The sequence below is a fragment of the Bombina bombina genome, chromosome 4 (genome assembly GCF_027579735.1).
Source record: "Bombina bombina isolate aBomBom1 chromosome 4, aBomBom1.pri, whole genome shotgun sequence".
Taxonomy (NCBI): domain Eukaryota; kingdom Metazoa; phylum Chordata; class Amphibia; order Anura; family Bombinatoridae; genus Bombina; species Bombina bombina.
This window is the reverse complement of record NC_069502.1, coordinates 1170174302-1170192914: the sequence shown is the minus strand read 5'-3', so window position 1 is coordinate 1170192914 and position 18613 is coordinate 1170174302. Positions and strand designations below refer to the sequence as shown.

General features: G+C 43.4%; 1 protein-coding gene across 1 annotated transcript in view; it reads left to right on the top strand.

Annotated features, from left to right (window-relative positions):
* Positions 1–18613, top strand: part of LCLAT1 (lysocardiolipin acyltransferase 1) — a 530390-nt gene that overhangs the window by 264684 nt on the left and 247093 nt on the right. The window contains exon 5 of the mRNA XM_053712637.1: positions 11405–11521. Within this exon, the coding sequence (XP_053568612.1) occupies positions 11405–11521 (117 nt within the window). The remainder of the gene's footprint in view (positions 1–11404; positions 11522–18613) is intronic.

Sequence of the window (18613 nt, the reverse complement as noted above, 5' to 3'; positions counted from 1 at the left end):
GCTGATGTGACTTCAGAGTCTAAATTACTCAACATTCCTTTCAAGGGGCAGACCGTATTCGGGCCTGGTTTGAAAGAAATTATTGCTGACATTACTGGAGGTAAGGGTCATACCCTTCCTCAGGACAGGGCCAAATCAAAGGCCAAACAGTCTAATTTTCGTGCCTTTCGAAATTTCAAGGCAGGTGCAGCATCAACTTCCTCTGCTTCAAAACAAGAGGGAACTTTTGCTCAATCCAAGCAGGCCTGGAAACCTAACCAGTCCTGGAACAAGGGCAAGCAGGCCAGAAAGCCTGCTGCTGCCTCTAAGATAGCATGAAGGAGCGGCCCCCTATCCAACAACGGATCTAGTAGGGGGCAGACTCTCTCTCTTCGCCCAGGCGTGGGCAAGAGATGTTCAGGATCCCTGGGCGTTGGAGATCATATCTCAGGGATATCTTCTGGACTTCAAAGCTTCTCCTCCATAAGGGAGATTTCACCTTTCAAGATTATCTGGAAACCAGATAAAGGAAGAGGCATTCCTAAGCTGCGTACAAGATCTCCTTGTAATGGGAGGGATCCATCCAGTTCCGCGGACGGAACAAGGACAGGGGTTTTATTCGAATCTGTTTGTGGTCCCAAAAAAGAGGGAACCTTCAGACCAATTTTGGATTTAAAGATCCTAAACAAATTCCTCAGAGTTCCGTCATTCAAGATGGAAACTATTCGAACCATTTTACTCATGATCCAAGAGGGTCAGTACATGACCACAGTGGACTTAAAGGATACCTTCACATTCCGATTCACAAGAATCATCATCGGTTCCTGAGGTTTGCCTTTCTAGACAGGCATTACCAATTTGTAGCTCTTCCATTCGGATTGGCTACAGCCCCAAGAATTTTTACAAAGGTTCTGGGCTCACTTCTGGCTGTCCTAAGACTGCGAGGCATAGCGGTGGCTCCTTACCTGGACGATATCCTGATACAGGCGTCAAGCTTTCAAATTGCCAAATCTCATACAGAGATAGTTCTGGCATTCCTGAGGTCGCATGGGTGGAAAGTGAACGAAGAAAAGAGTTCTCTATCTCCTCTCACGAGGGTTTCCTTCCTAGGGACTCTAATAGATTCTGTAGAAATGAAAATTTACCTGACGGAGTCCAGGTTATCAAAACTTCTAAATGCTTGCCGTGTTCTTCACTCCATTCCGCGCCCCACGGTGGCTCAGTGCATGGAAGTAATCGGCTTAATGGTAGCGGCGATGGACATAGTGCCATTCACGCGCCTGCATCTCAGACCGCTGCAATTATGCATGCTCAGTCAGTGGAATGGCGGATTTCACAGATTTGTCCCCTCTACTAAATCTGAATCAGGAAACCATAGATTCTCTTCTCTGGTGGTTATCTCGGGCCCATCTGTCCAAGGGTGTGACCTTTCGCAGACCAGATTGGACAATTGTAACAACAGATGCCAGCCTTCTAGGTTGGGGTGCAGTCTGGAACTCCCTGAAGGCTCAGGGTTCATGGACTCAGGAGGAGAAACTCCTCCCAATAAATATTCTGGAGTTAAGAGCAATATTCAATGCTCTTCTGGCTTGGCCTCAACTAGCAACACTGAGGTTCATCAGATTTCAGTCGGACAACATCACGACTGTGGCTTACATCAACCATCAAGGGGGAACCAGGAGTTCCCTAGCGATGTCAGAAGTCTCCAAGATAATTCGCTGGGCAGAGACTCAATCTTGCCACCTGTCAGCGATCCATATCCTAGGTGTAGAGAACTGGGAGGCGGATTTTCTAAGTCATCAGACTTTTCATCCAGGGGAATGGGAACTCCATCCGGAGGTGTTTGCTCAATTGGTTCTCCGTTGGGGCAAACCAGAATTGGATCTCATGGCATCTCGCCAGAACGCCAAGCTTCCTTGTTACGGATCCAGGTCCAGGGACCCAGAAGCGGCACTGATAGATTCTCTAGCAGCGCCTTGGTTCTTCAACCTGGCTTATGTGTTTCCACCGTTTCCTCTGCTCCCTCGTCTGATTGCCAAAATCAAACAGGAAAGAGCATCAGTGATATTGATAGCGCCTGCATGGCCACGCTGGACCTGGTATGCAGACCTAGTGGACATGTCATCCTTTCCACCATGGACTCTGCCTCTGAGACAAGACCTTCTAATACAAGGTCCTTTCAATTATCTGAATCTACTTTCTCTGAGACTGATTGCATGGAGATTGAACGCTTGATCCTATCAAAGCGTGGCTTCTCCGAGTCAGTAATTGATACCTTAATACAGGCACGAAAGCCTGTCACCAGGAAAATTTACCACAAGATATGGCATAAATATCTTCATTGGTGTGAATCCAAGAATTACTCATGCAGTAGGGTTAGGATTCCTAGGATATTGTCCTTCCTCCAAGAGGGTTTGGACAAAGGATTATCAGCTAGTTCTTTAAAGGGACAGATTTCTGCTCTGTCTATTCTTTTACAAAAGCGTCTGGCAGAAGTTCCAGACGTTCAGGCATTTTGTCAGGCTTTAGTTAGAATTAAGCCTGTGTTTAAACCTGTTGCTCCTCCATGGAGCTTAAACTTGGTTCTTAAAGTTCTTCAAGCGGTTCCGTTTGAACCCCTTCATTCTATTGATATCAAACTTCTTTCATGGAAAGTTCTTTTTTCTGATGGCTATTTCCTCGGCTCGAAGAGTCTCGGAGTTATCTGCCTTACATTGTGATTCTCCTTATCTGATCTTTCATTCAGATAAAGTTGTTCTGCGTACAAAACCTGGGTTTTTACCTAAGTTGGTTTCTAACAAGAATATCAATCAAGAGATTGTTGTTCCATCATTATGTCCTAATCCTTCTTCAAAGAAGGAACGTCTTTTGCATAATCTAGACGTAGTCCGTGCCTTGAAGTTTTACTTACAGGCTACTAAAGATTTTCGCCAAACATCTAACCTGTTTGTTGTTTACTCTGGACAGAGGAGAGGTCAGAAGGCCTCGGCAACCTCTCTTTCTTTTTGGCTTCGGAGTATAATCCGTTTAGCCTATGAGAATGCTGGACAGCAGCCTCCTGAAAGGATTAGAGCTCATTCTACTAGAGCTGTGGCTTCCACCTGGGCCTTTAAAAATGAGGCCTCTGTTGAACAGATTTGCAAGGCTGCAACTTGGTCTTCCCTTCATACTTTTTCCAAATTTTCCAAATTTGATACTTTTGCTTCTTCGGAGGCTGTTTTTGGGAGAAAGGTTCTACAGGCAGTGGTTCCTTCCGTTTAAGTTCCTGCCTTGTCCCTCCCTTCATCCGTGTACTTTAGCTTTGGTATTGGTATCCCACAAGTAATGGATGATCCGTGGACTGGATACACTTAACAAGAGAAAACATAATTTATGCTTACCTGATAAATGTATTTCTCTTGTAGTGTATCCAGTCCACGGCCCGCCCTGTCCTTTTCAGGCAGGTCTAAATTTTAATTAAACTACAGTCACCACTGCGCCCTATGGTTTCTCCTTTCTCGGCTTGTTTCGGTCGAATGACTGGATATGGCAGTGAGTGGAGGAGCTATATAGCAGCTCTGCTGTGGGTGATCCTCTTGCAACTTCCTGTTGGGAAGGAGAATATCCCACAAGTAATGGATGATCCGTGGACTGGATACACTACAAGAGAAATAAATTTATCAGGTAAGCATAAATTATGTTTTTTCGGTTACTTTTCCCTGCAAGCAAGGATTTGGGTTTAGCTGTGTCCACGTCAATCTCTTGAGTAAGAGTAGTGGTGGCTTTTAAGCAGTTACAAAGTTGTGAGGTAATTGCTTGGTTTTCTAACATGTCTGCCTTTGGTATAGAAAGCCAGAGTTGGTTACTCTGTTCTTTCTTTTTCTGCAGGTCTCTGATAGCAGTATGTGTACTGTCACGCCTTGTGAGCTGTCTTTCTGCCGGACAGCTGGATTTGCAGGTAAGTGCTTTTTCTCTTCTAGGTATTGGAGACTTGCACTTAAGAAGATTTTGACATAGTTGACATAGTTAATCCTTTAGGAAGGATTTATTTGGGCAGGGTGCAGGCACTTTATGTATATGTGGAGACTAAAGGGTTAACTTCCCATGCAGTTATGGGATGTTTTCTCTGAGGCTTTCTATATATGTTTCAGTTTATTGGGACTTTTATTTATTAGGAAATGTGATAGTTGGGCTCTACTTTGTTGTATCAAGTTTTTACTAGGCAGTTGCTGCTAGAAACGCACAATTGTAGTTATTGCTGCGCAGCTTCTTTTTCTGCCGGTCATGTGACCCCTCCCTCACCCGTTCCAGAGAGGAGTGGCGTCATTTTGGACAGCTTCTTGCTGTCGGATCGTTTTTTCGATCGATGTACAGCTGCTTTCCTAACGATTTGGGAAGGTTAAGGTAGGGCACCTCAGTCTGCCTGAGGTGTAGAGGCGCCTTTTTATTTGTTTTGAATATTGCTCTGAGGAGATTAAAAGTTTAGTTTTTTTGTCTTTCCAATTTTAGATGCTCTGATCGGTTACAAGAGGAGCTACCATCCTGAAATTGATCATTCCTATTAAGGACATCTTTTGCTTCATGTACTTCATTTTTATTATTTTTCATTCAATTAATTTTGTTTTTTATTGCTTGTATACACACCATTTATACATTGTGGTTTTCTACACTTTTAAATCACACATTTTTATGTGTCTAGTCTAAGATTTTTTACTTCCTTAATAGTTTGTTTTACAGATATGTGCCATTAGGTAGCCAAGCGCCCCCTTATTTATGATTATTTTGTAATAATCATTTACTTCAGTCTCTATTAGTCCATGCCCAGTGTGCAGTCTATCAGTAGGTAAGTATAGGTGGCGTACCTCCAGGTGGTGTGTGGGATAGACTGAATCAGACAACAAAGTGGTGGATGGCCGCCTCTGCTCGTCAGTGCCGTTCCCCTTCAGTTCTGTGGTGACTGTTCGGGTCGGGTAATGCCTCAGAGATCCTACTGCCACTGGAATACTCACTCAGGGTAGCCACTCCCCCCTAGACCGGAGGGGTTACGGGTAGACAGGCAGGACAAAATCAGAGACTTCTTCAATTAGGCTGGGCTCTGCTGCTAGGCTGTCTGTAGTGCTGTATGGTATCGTATGGGACCAGTCCTCTGTGGCTATCTCAAGCAAAAATCCATAAACAAATTAAGTAAAACGCTGGAACTGGTTCTTGGATGCAAGTGCAGTTTAGTTAACCATGGCAGTATTTACACACATAGTGTGTCAGGGCAGGTGTAATGTTCTAAGATCATTCACACCTGCCCTGACACACTATGTGTGTAAATATTGCCATGGTTGAATAAACTGCACTTGCATCCAAGAACCAGTTCCAGCGTTTTGCTTTCTTCGTTTATTAAGAAAATCTCAGGCAGCAAGATTGATCAGTAGATTAGTTCTTGAATTCTCGTTGCCAATGATCCTCAAAATGTTACCCCAAGCCTCTGTTATTAAAGCGTATTCCTTTTCTCCAACATAGGTGTGTCCGGTCCACGGCGTCATCCTTACTTGTGGGATATTCTCTTCCCCAACAGGAAATGGCAAAGAGCCCAGCAAAGCTGGTCACATGATCCCTCCTAGGCTCCGCCTACCCCAGTCATTCTCTTTGCCGTTGTACAGGCAACATCTCCACGGAGATGGCTTAGAGTTTTTTAGTGTTTAACTGTAGTTTTTCATTATTCAATCAAGAGTTTGTTATTTTCAAATAGTGCTGGTACGTACTATTTACTCAGAAACAGAAAAGAGATGAAGAATTCTGTTTGTATGAGGAAAATGATTTTAGCAACCGTAACTAAAATCCATGGCTGTTCCACACAGGACTGTTGAGAGCATTAACTTCAGTTGGGGGAACAGTTTGCAGTCCTTTGCTGCTTGAGGTATGACACATTCTAACAAGACGATGTAATGCTGGAAGCTGTCATTTTCCCTATGGGATCCGGTAAGCCATGTTTATTACGATTGTAAATAAGGGCTTCACAGGGGCTTATTTAGACTGTAGACATTTTTTGGGCTAAATCGATTGATATTAACACTTATTTAGCCTTGAGGAATCATTTATTCTGGGTATTTTGATATAATAATATCGGCAGGCACTGTTTTAGACACCTTATTCTTTAGGGGCTTTCCCAAAGCATAGGCAGAGTCTCATTTTCGCGCCGGTGTTGCGCACTTGTTTTTGAGAGGCATGGCATGCAGTCGCATGTGAGAGGAGCTCTGATACTTATAAAAGACTTCTGAAAGCATCATTTGGTATCGTATTCCCCTTGGGTTTGGTTGGGTCTCAGCAAAGCAGATACCAGGGACTGTAAAGGGGTTAAAGCTTAAAACGGCTCCGGTTCCGTTATTTTAAGGGTTAAAGCTTCCAAAATTGGTGTGCAATATTTTCAAGGCTTTAAGACACTGTGGTGAAAGTTTGGTGAATTTTGAACAATTCCTTCATGTTTTTTCGCAATTGCAGTAATAAAGTGTGTTCAGTTTAAAATTTAAAGTGACAGTAACGGTTTTATTTCAAAACGTTTTTTGTACTTTCTTATCAAGTTTATGCCTGTTTAACATGTCTGAACTACCAGATAGACTGTGTTCTGAATGTGGGGAAGCCAGAATTCCTATTCATTTAAATAAATGTGATTTATGTGATAATGACAATGATGCCCAAGATGATTCCTCAAGTGAGGGGAGTAAGCATGGTACTGCATCATTCCCTCCTTCGTCTACACGAGTCTTGCCCACTCAGGAGGCCCCTAGTACATCTAGCGCGCCAATACTCCTTACTATGCAACAATTAACGGCTGTAATGGATAATTCTGTCAAAAACATTTTAGCCAAAATGAACCCTTGTCAGCGTAAGCGTGGATGCTCTGTTTTAGTTACTGAAGAGCATGACGACGCTGATATTAATATCTCTGAAGGGCCCCTAACCCAATCTGAGGGGGCCAGGGAGGTTTTGTCTGAGGGAGAAATTACTGATTTAGGGAACATTTCTCAGCAGGCTGAATCTGATGTGATTACTTTTAAATTTAAATTGGAACATCTCCGCATTTTGCTTAAGGAGGTATTATCCACTCTGGATGATTGTGAAAATTTGGTCATCCCAGAGAAACTATGTAAAATGGACAAGTTCCTAGAGGTGCCGGGGCTCCCAGAAGCTTTTCCTATACCCAAGCGGGTGGCGGACATTGTTAATAAAGAATGGGAAAGGCCCGGTATTCCTTTCGTCCCTCCCCCCATATTTAAAAAATTGTTTCCTATGGTCGACCCCAGAAAGGACTTATGGCAGTCAGTCCCCAAGGTCGAGGGAGCGGTTTCTACTTTAAACAAACGCACCACTATTCCCATAGAGGATAGTTGTGCTTTCAAAGATCCTATGGATAAAAAATTAGAAGGTTTGCTTAAAAAGATGTTTGTTCAGCAGGGTTACCTTCTACAACCCATTTCATGCATTGTCCCTGTCACTACAGCCGCATATTTCTGGTTTGATGAACTGATTAAGGTGCTCGATAGTGACTCTCCTCCTTATGAGGAGATTATGGACAGAGTCAATGCTCTCAAATTGGCTAATTCTTTCACTCTAGACGCCTCTTTGCAATTGGCTAAGTTAGCGGCTAAGAATTCTGGGTTTGCTATTGTGGCGCGCAGAGCGCTTTGGTTGAAATCTTGGTCGGCTGATGCGTCTTCCAAGAACAAGCTACTAAACATTCCTTTCAAGGGGAAAACGCTGTTTGGCCCTGACTTGAAAGAGATTATCTCTGATATCACTGGGGGTAAGGGCCATGCCCTTCCTCAGGATCGGCCTTTCAAGGCAAAAAATAGACCTAATTTTCGTCCCTTTCGTAAAAACGGACCAGCCCAAGGTGCTACGTCCTCTAAGCAAGAAGGTAATACTTCTCAGGCCAAGCCAGCTTGGAGACCAATGCAAGGCTGGAACAAGGGAAAGCAGGCAAAGAAACCTGCCACTGCTACCAAGACAGCATGAAATATCGGCCCCCGATCCGGGACCGGATCTGGTGGGGGGCAGACTCTCTCTCTTCGCTCAGGCTTGGGCAAGAGATGTTCTGGATCCTTGGGCGCTAGAAATTGTCTCCCAGGGTTATCTTCTGGAATTCAAGGGACTTCCCCCAAGGGGAAGGTTCCACAGGTCTCAGTTGTCTTCAGACCACATAAAAAGACAGGCGTTCTTACATTGCGTAGAAGACCTGTTAAAAATGGGAGTGATTCATCCTGTTCCATTGAGAGAACAAGGGATGGGGTTCTACTCCAATCTGTTCATAGTTCCCAAAAAAGAGGGAACATTCAGACCAATCCTAGATCTCAAGATCTTAAACAAATTTCTCAAGGTCCCATCTTTCAAGATGGAAACCATTCGAACTATCCTTCCTTCCATCCAGGAAGGTCAATTCATGACCACGGTGGATTTAAAGGATGCGTATCTACATATTCCTATCCACAAGGAACATCATCGGTTCCTAAGGTTTGCATTCCTGGACAAACATTACCAGTTCGTGGCGCTTCCTTTCGGATTAGCCACTGCTCCAAGGATTTTCACAAAGGTACTAGGGTCCCTTCTAGCTGTGCTAAGACCAAGGGGCATTGCAGTAGTACCTTACCTGGACGACATTCTGATTCAAGCGTCGTCCCTCCCTCGAGCAAAGGCTCACACGGACATCGTCCTGGCCTTTCTCAGATCGCACGGCTGGAAAGTGAACGTGGAAAAGAGTTCTCTATCCCCGTCAACAAGGGTTCCCTTCTTGGGAACAATTATAGACTCCTCAGAAATGAGGATTTTTCTAACAGAGGCCAGAAAGACAAAGCTTCTGGACTCTTGTCGAATACTTCATTCCGTTCCTCTTCCTTCCTTAGCTCAGTGCATGGAAGTGATCGGGTTGATGGTAGCGGCAATGGACATAGTTCCTTTTGCGCGCATTCATCTAAGACCATTACAACTGTGCATGCTCAGTCAGTGGAATGGGGACTATACAGACTTGTCTCCGAAGATACAAGTAAATCAGAGGACCAGAGACTCACTCCGTTGGTGGCTGTCCCTGGACAACCTGTCACGAGGGATGACATTCCACAGACCAGAGTGGGTCATTGTCACGACCGACGCCAGTCTGATGGGCTGGGGCGCGGTCTGGGGATCCCTGAAAGCTCAGGGTCTTTGGTCTCGGGAAGAATCTCTTCTACCGATAAATATTCTGGAACTGAGAGCGATATTCAATGCTCTCAAGGCTTGGCCTCAGCTAGCGAGGACCAAGTTCATAAGGTTTCAATCAGACAACATGACGACTGTTGCGTACATCAACCATCAGGGGGGAACAAGGAGTTCCCTAGCGATGGAAGAAGTGACCAAGATTATTCTATGGGCGGAGTCTCACTCCTGCCACCTGTCTGCTATCCACATCCCGGGAGTGGAAAATTGGGAAGCGGATTTTCTGAGTCGTCAGACATTGCATCCGGGGGAGTGGGAACTCCATCCGGAAATCTTTGCCCAAGTCACTCAACTTTGGGGCATTCCAGACATGGATCTGATGGCCTCTCGTCAGAACTTCAAAGTTCCTTGCTACGGGTCCAGATCCAGGGATCCCAAGGCGGCTCTAGTGGATGCACTAGTAGCACCTTGGACCTTCAAACTAGCTTATGTGTTCCCGCCGTTTCCTCTCATCCCCAGGCTGGTAGCCAGGATCAATCAGGAGAGGGCGTCGGTGATCTTGATAGCTCCTGCGTGGCCACGCAGGACTTGGTATGCAGATCTGGTGAATATGTCATCGGCTCCACCTTGGAAGCTACCTTTGAGACGAGACCTTCTTGTTCAGGGTCCGTTCGAACATCCGAATCTGGTTTCACTCCAGCTGACTGCTTGGAGATTGAACGCTTGATTTTATCGAAGCGAGGTTTCTCAGATTCTGTTATCGATACTCTTGTTCAGGCCAGAAAGCCTGTAACTAGAAAGATTTACCACAAAATTTGGAAAAAATATATCTGTTGGTGTGAATCTAAAGGATTCCCTTGGGACAAGGTTAAGATTCCTAGGATTCTATCCTTCCTTCAAGAAGGATTGGAAAAAGGATTATCGGCAAGTTCCCTGAAGGGACAGATTTCTGCCTTGTCGGTGTTACTTCACAAAAAAACTGGCAGCTGTGCCAGATGTTCAAGCCTTTGTTCAGGCTCTGGTTAGAATCAAGCCTGTTTACAAACCTTTGACTCCTCCTTGGAGTCTCAATTTAGTTCTTTCAGTTCTTCAGGGGGTTCCGTTTGAACCCTTACATTCCGTTGATATTAAGTTATTATCTTGGAAAGTTTTGTTTTTAGTTGCAATTTCTTCTGCTAGAAGAGTTTCAGAATTATCTGCTCTGCAGTGTTCTCCTCCTTATCTGGTGTTCCATGCAGATAAGGTGGTTTTACGTACTAAACCTGGTTTTCTTCCAAAAGTTGTTTCTAACAAAAACATTAACCAGGAGATTATCGTACCTTCTCTGTGTCCGAAACCAGTTTCAAAGAAGGAACGCTTGTTGCACAATTTGGATGTTGTTCGCGCTCTAAAATTCTATTTAGATGCTACAAAGGATTTTAGACAAACATCTTCCCTGTTTGTTGTTTATTCAGGTAAAAGGAGAGGTCAAAAAGCAACTTCTACCTCTCTCTCTTTTTGGATTAAAAGCATCATCAGATTGGCTTACGAGACTGCCGGACGGCAGCCTCCCGAAAGAATCACGGCTCATTACACTAGGGCTGTGGCTTCCACATGGGCCTTCAAGAACGAGGCTTCTGTTGATCAGATATGTAGGGCAGCGACTTGGTCTTCACTGCACACTTTTACCAAATTTTACAAGTTTGATACTTTTGCTTCTTCTGAGGCTATTTTTGGGAGAAAGGTTTTGCAAGCCGTGGTGCCTTCCATTTAGGTGACCTGATTTGCTCCCTCCCTTCATCCGTGTCCTAAAGCTTTGGTATTGGTTCCCACAAGTAAGGATGACGCCGTGGACCGGACACACCTATGTTGGAGAAAACAGAATTTATGTTTACCTGATAAATTTCTTTCTCCAACGGTGTGTCCGGTCCACGGCCCGCCCTGGTTTTTTAATCAGGTCTGATAATTTATTTTCTTTAACTACAGTCACCACGGTACCATATGGTTTCTCCTATGCTATTATTCCTCCTTAACGTCGGTCGAATGACTGGGGTAGGCGGAGCCTAGGAGGGATCATGTGACCAGCTTTGCTGGGCTCTTTGCCATTTCCTGTTGGGGAAGAGAATATCCCACAAGTAAGGATGACGCCGTGGACCGGACACACCGTTGGAGAAAGAAATTTATCAGGTAAACATAAATTCTGTTTTCTTTTTCTCTAGACTTAATACTCTTGCAATTAGCAATAATCTTTCATTATTTACTGGTTTGTTTATTTTTTTGTTTTCTTCAGAAAATACCAAAGCCCGAAGCCATGAGTTTGCAGAAAAAAATGGATTACAGAAGTATGAATATGTCCTACATCCAAGAACTACAGGCTTTACGTTTGTTGTGGATCGCCTAAGGGAAGGTAATGTTTATGTGTTTTTCAGCATTTTCCTAATAAGCATGTTACTGAAGATGGGGTTTGTGAACTCATTTTTTAATGAGTGGGGTAAATGAGCCCACTTAGGGGTCCATTTAACAAGGTATTAAGTAATAAAAGTTAGACCAAGCACCCAGGAAATTAACCTTTGGCTTTGTACATAAGGCCTCCTAGCCGGCCAAAAAAGGATTTAAATAATGGTTGGTATGCAAAGCGCCTAAACAAGAAAGCCGAGGTTGCTATAGAGGATAAATCAAATGGAAGATAAATCAAATAGAAGGGTCCCAATCAGGTCAAATGGACCACTAGGGGGGCTAGTGGATGTCTAAATGATGGGTCAGAAATGGAGAGGAGGTAAGATAGGAACTAAACTCCTAATCTCAAAGTGTTATTTATTACAGTGAATAATTGGAATTACAATAAATAATTAAAATACAATAAATACAAATGGTAAAAGCAGATAATAAATAAATATGCATGTGAGCATATAAATCATGGATCCATGATGCCTTAATATAAACACTAATTAAACAGCTTGACAATATGACTGGTTATATAAATATACAAAGGATTATTTCAACTTCAATCTTGGCGTGATGTGTTGATACAACTTTAGTAAGGGGTAGGATATCTGTTACACGTGCGTACATTCAATATCAAGGTATATGTGACAATTAGTATCAGTTTATGTCAATTGCACATTATAAAACCAAAACCATGCAGCAGTAATGTCCAGAAAGATGGTGATATTGTAATATAATTAGTGTCCAAAGTGGTGTATCAAACGTATCCAAAACCTTGTGCAGAAAAATGTGTGCAAAACTGCAGAAAAAATGCAAAAATTCTAATGTGTATTCACAGTTGAGTGAAATTGAGAATCAAAGTGAAATTAAAATGATGAAAAATAAAATAAAATGAGTTGGAAAAATGGTGGAAAAATATGTGTGTTTGATAGGAGTGATCCTCAATTAAAGGGCCACTAAACCCAAAATCTTTCTTTCTCCAACATTGGTGTGTCCGGTCCACGGCGTCATCCTTACTTGTGGGAATATCTCTTCCCCAACAGGAAATGGCAAAGAGTCCCAGCAAAGCTGGCCATATAGTCCCTCCTAGGCTCCGCCCACCCCAGTCATTCTCTTTGCCGTTGCACAGGCAACATCTCCATGGAGATGGTTACGAGTATGTGGTGTGAATCCAAGGGATTCCCATGGAATAAGATAAAAAATTCCTAAGATTCTTTCCTTTCTGTAAGAAGGTTTGGATAAAGGATTATCAGCGAGTTCTCTAAAGGGACAGATTTCTGCTTTATCTGTCTTAAAGCACAAACGACTGGCAGCTGTGCCAGATGTTCAAGCATTTGTTCAGGCTCTGGTTAGGATCAAGCCTGTTTACAGACCTTTGACTCCTCCCTGGAGTCTAAATCTAGTTCTTTCAGTTCTTCAAGGGGTTCCGTTTGAACCTCTACATTCCATAGATATTAAGTTATTATCTTGGAAAGTTTTGTTTTTGGTTGCTTTTTCTTCTGCTAGAAGAGTTTCAGAGTTATCTGCTCTGCAGTGTACTCCCCCCTATCTGGTGTTCCATTCAGATAAGGTTGTTTTGCGTACTAAGCCTGGTTTTCTTCCAAAGGTCGTTTCCAACAACAATATTAACCAGGAGATAGTTGTACCTTCTTTGTGTCCGAAACCAGTTTCAAAGAAGGAACGTTTGCTACACAATTTAGATGTAGTCTGTGCTCTAAAATTCTACTTAGAAGCTACAAAAGAATTCAGACAAACATCTTCTTTGTTTGTCGTCTATTCTGGTAAAAGGAGAGGTCAAAAAGCAACTTCTACCTCTCTTTCCTTTTGGCTTAAAAGCATCATCCGATTGGCTTATGAGACTGCCGGACGGCAGCCTCCTGAAAGAATCACAGCTCACTCCACTAGGGCTGTGGCTTCCACATGGGCCTTCAAGAACGAGGCTTCTGTTGATCAGATATGTAAGGCAGCGACTTGGTCTTCGCTGCACACTTTTGCCAAATTTACAAATTTGATACTTTTGCTTCTTCGGAGGCTATTTTTGGGAGAAAGGTTTTGCTAGCCGTGGTGCCTTCCGTTTAGGTAACCTGATTTGCTCCCTCCCTTCATCCGTGTCCTAAAGCTTTGGTATTGGTTCCCACAAGTAAGGATGACGCCGTGGACCGGTCACACCAATGTTGGAGAAAACAGAATTTATGCTTACCTGATAAATTACTTTCTCCAACGGTGTGTCCGGTCCACGGCCCGCCCTGGTTTTTTAATCAGGTCTGATGAATTATTTTCTCTAGCTACAGTCACCACGGTACCATATGGTTTCTCCTATATTTTTCCTCCTGTCAGTCGGTCGAATGACTGGGGTGGGCGGAGCCTAGGAGGGACTATATGGCCAGCTTTGCTGGGACTCTTTGCCATTTCCTGTTGGGGAAGAGATATTCCCACAAGTAAGGATGACGCCGTGGACCGGACACACCGTTGGAGAAAGTAATTTATCAGGTAAGCATAAATTCTGTTTTCATGATTCAGATAGAGAATAGAAATTTAAACAACATTACAATTTACTTCCATTGTTCCATTGTTTATTTTGTTTAGATATCCTTAGTTGAAGAAAAAGCAATGCACATGTTGAGCCAATCACACAAGGCCTCTATGTGCAGCAACCAATCAGCAGCTACTGAGCATATCTAGATATGCTTTCCAGCAAAGAATATCAAGAGAATAGAACAAATTAGATAGTATAAGTAAATTAGAAAGATGTTTAAAATTGCATTCTCTTTCTAAATCAAAAAAGAAAAAATGTGGGTGTCATGTCCCTTTAAGATCCTAGATGCTGCTTGTATCTTCCTATACGATTCTGAGTGTCCCTATGGAAATTAAAAACGATAGTGTAGATTGTACAAATACAAAAGATAATAGTGAAATTGTGCTTACGAGCTGTATTGATGCGTTTTAGAAACAATAGTTTGAGTTTAATAATATTTTCTTCTGTTATGTGTGATCAGTCCACGGGTCATCATTACTTCTGGGATATAACTCCTCCCCAACAGGAAATGCAAGAGGATTCACCCAGCAGAGCTGCATATAGCTCCTCCCCTCTACGTCAGTCCCAGTCATTCTCTTGCACCCAACGACTAGATAGGATGTGTGAGAGGACTATGGTGATTATACTTAGTTTTTATGACTTCAATCAAAAGTTTGTTATTTTACAATAGCACCGGAGCGTGTTATTACTTCTCTGGCAGAGTTTGAAGAAGAATCTACCAGAGTTTTTTACTATGATTTTAACCGGAGTAGTTAAGATCATATTGCTGTTCTCGGCCATCTGAGGGAGGTAAAAGCTTCAGATCAGGGGACAGCGGGCAGATGAATCTGCATTGAGGTATGTAGCAGTTTTTATTTTCTGAATGGAATTGATGAGAAAATCCTGCCATACCGTTATAATGACATGTATGTATACACTTCAGTATTCTGGGGATGGTATTTCACCGGAACTACTCTGTTAAAGGTCACTAATCCTTTTAATAAGTATTTATCATGTTAAACGTTTTTGCTGGAATGTAGAATCGTTTACATTGCTGAGGTACTGAGTGAATAAATATTTGGGCATTATTTTCCACTTGGCAGTTGTTTGCTTTTAATTGTGACAGTTTCGTTTCTCTTCACTGCTGTGTATGAGAGGGAGGGGCCGTTTTTGGCGCTCTTTGCTACGCATCAAAAATTTCCAGTCAGCTACTCTTATATTTCCTGCATGATCCGGTTCATCTCTGACAGATCTCAGGGGTCTTCAAACTTCTTTGGAGGGAGGTATATTCTCTCAGCAGAGCTGTGAGAATTTTATATTGACTGTGAATAAAAACGTTGCTCTGTAATTTTTATGTCAAATTTAATTATTGTTATTTTACTAATGGGAACAAACCTTTGCTAAAAGTTGTGTTGTTTTAAAGTTTGATGCTATAACTGTTTTTCAGTTCATTATCTCAACTGTCATTTAATCGTTTAGTACCTCCTTGAGGCACAGTACGTTTTTGCTAAAAAAGATTATAACCAGGTTGCAAGTTATTGCTAGTGTGTTAAACATGTCTGACTCAGAGGAAGATATCTGTGTCATTTGTTCCAATGCCAAGGTGGAGCCCAATAGAAATTTATGTACTAACTGTATTGATGCTACTTTAAATAAAAGTCAATCTGTACAATGTGAACAAATTTCACCAAACTGCGAGGGGAGAGTTATGCCGACTAACTCGCCTCACGCGGCAGTACCTGCATCTCCCGCCCGGGAGGTGCGTGATATTATGGCGCCTAGTACATCTGGGCGGCCATTACAGATAACATTACATGATATGGCTACTGTTATGACTGAAGTTTTGTCTAAATTACCAGAACTAAGAGGCAAGCGTGATCACTCTGGGGTGAGAACAGAGTGCGCTGACAATACTAGGGCCATGTCTGATACTGCGTCACAGCTTGCAGAGCATGAGGACGGAGAGCTTCATTCTGTGGGTGACGGTTCTGATCCAAACAGATTGGATTCAGATATTTCAAATTTTAAATTTAAATTGGAGAACCTCCGTGTATTACTAGGGGAGGTCTTAGCAGCTCTCAATGATTGTAACACCGTTGCAATACCAGAGAAACTGTGTAGGTTGGATAAATACTTTGCGGTACCGGCGAGTACTGACGTTTTTCCTATACCTAAGAGATTAACTGAAATTGTTACTAAGGAGTGGGATAGACCCGGTGTGCCGTTCTCACCCCCTCCAATATTTAGAAAGATGTTTCCAATAGACGCCACCACTCGGGACTTATGGCAAACGGTCCCTAAGGTGGAGGGAGCAGTTTCTACTTTAGCTAAGCGTACCACTATCCCGGTGGAGGATAGCTGTGCTTTTTCAGATCCAATGGATAAAAAATTAGAGGGTTACCTTAAGAAAATGTTTGTTCAACAAGGTTTTATATTGCAACCCCTTGCATGTATCGCGCCGATTACGGCTGCGGCAGCATTTTGGATTGAGTCTCTGGAAGAGAACCTTAGTTCATCTACGCTAGACGACATTATGGACAGGCTTAGAGTCCTTAAACTAGCTAATTCATTCATTTCGGAGGCCGTAGTACATTTAACCAAACTTACGGCTAAGAACTCAGGATTCGCCATACAGGCACGTAGGGCGCTGTGGCTAAAATCCTGGTCAGCTGATGTTACTTCTAAGTCCAAATTACTTAATATACCTTTCAAGGGGCAGTCTTTATTTGGGCCCGGTTTGAAAGAAATTATCGCTGACATTACAGGAGGTAAGGGCCACGCCCTACCTCAAGACAAAGCCAAAGCTAAGGCTAGACAGTCTAATTTTCGTCCCTTTCGGAATTTCAAAACAGGAGCAGCATCAACCTCCACTGCACCAAAACAGGAAGGAGCTGTTGCTCGTTACAGGCAAGGCTGGAAGCCTAACCAGTCCTGGAACAAGGGCAAACAGGCCAGGAAACCTGCTGCTGCCCCAAAGACAGCATGAACCGAGAGCCCCCGATCCGGGACCGGATCTAGTGGGGGGCAGACTTTCTCTCTTCGCCCAGGCCTGGGCAAGAGATGTTCAGGATCCCTGGGCGCTAGAGATCATATCTCAGGGATACCTTCTAGACTTCAAATTATCTTCCCCAAGAGGGAGATTTCATCTGTCAAGGTTGTCAACAAACCAGATAAAGAAAGAAGCGTTTCTACGCTGTGTACAAGATCTGTTATTAATGGGAGTGATCCATCCGGTTCCGCGGTCGGAACAAGGACAAGGGTTCTACTCAAACCTGTTTGTGGTTCCCAAAAAAGAGGGAACTTTCAGGCCAATCTTAGATTTAAAGATTCTAAACAAATTCCTAAGAGTTCCATCGTTCAAAATGGAAACTATTCGGACAATCTTACCCATGATCCAAAAGGGTCAGTACATGACCACAGTGGATTTAAAAGATGCTTACCTTCACATACCGATTCACAAAGATCATCACCGGTACCTACGGTTTGCCTTCCTAGACAGGCACTACCAGTTTGTAGCTCTTCCATTCGGATTGGCTACGGCCCCAAGAATCTTCACAAAGGTTCTGGGTGCCCTTCTGGCGGTACTAAGACCGCGAGGGATTTCGGTAGCTCCGTACCTAGACGACATTCTAATACAAGCTTCAAGCTTTCAAACTGCCAAGTCTCATACAGAGTTAGTTCTGGCATTTCTAAGGTCGCATGGATGGAAAGTGAACGAAAAGAAGAGTTCTCTTTTTCCTCTCACAAGGGTTCCATTCTTGGGGACTCTTATAGATTCTGTAGAAATGAAGATTTACCTGACAGAAGACAGGTTAACAAAGCTTCAAGATGCATGCCGTGTCCTTCATTCCATTCAACACCCGTCAGTAGCTCAATGCATGGAGGTGATCGGCTTAATGGTAGCGGCAATGGACATAGTACCTTTTGCACGCCTACACCTCAGACCGCTGCAATTGTGCATGCTAAGTCAGTGGAATGGGGATTACTCAGATTTGTCCCCTACTCTGAATCTGAATCAAGAGACCAGAAATTCTCTTCTATGGTGGCTTTATCGGCCACACCTGTCCAGGGGGATGCCATTCAGCAGGCCAGACTGGACAATTGTAACAACAGACGCCAGCCTACTAGGTTGGGGCGCTGTCTGGAATTCTCTGAAGGCTCAGGGATTATGGAATCAGGAGGAGAGTCTCCTTCCAATAAACATTCTGGAATTGAGAGCAGTTCTCAATGCCCTTCTGGCTTGGCCCCAATTAACAACTCGGGGGTTCATCAGGTTTCAGTCGGACAATATCACGACTGTAGCTTACATCAACCATCAGGGAGGGACAAGAAGCTCCCTAGCAATGATGGAAGTATCAAAGATAATTCGCTGGGCAGAGTCTCACTCTTGCCACCTGTCAGCAATCCACATCCCGGGAGTGGAGAACTGGGAGGCGGATTTCTTGAGTCGCCAGACTTTTCATCCGGGAGAGTGGGAACTTCATCCGGAGGTCTTTGCCCAAATACTTCGACGTTGGGGCAAACCAGAGATAGATCTCA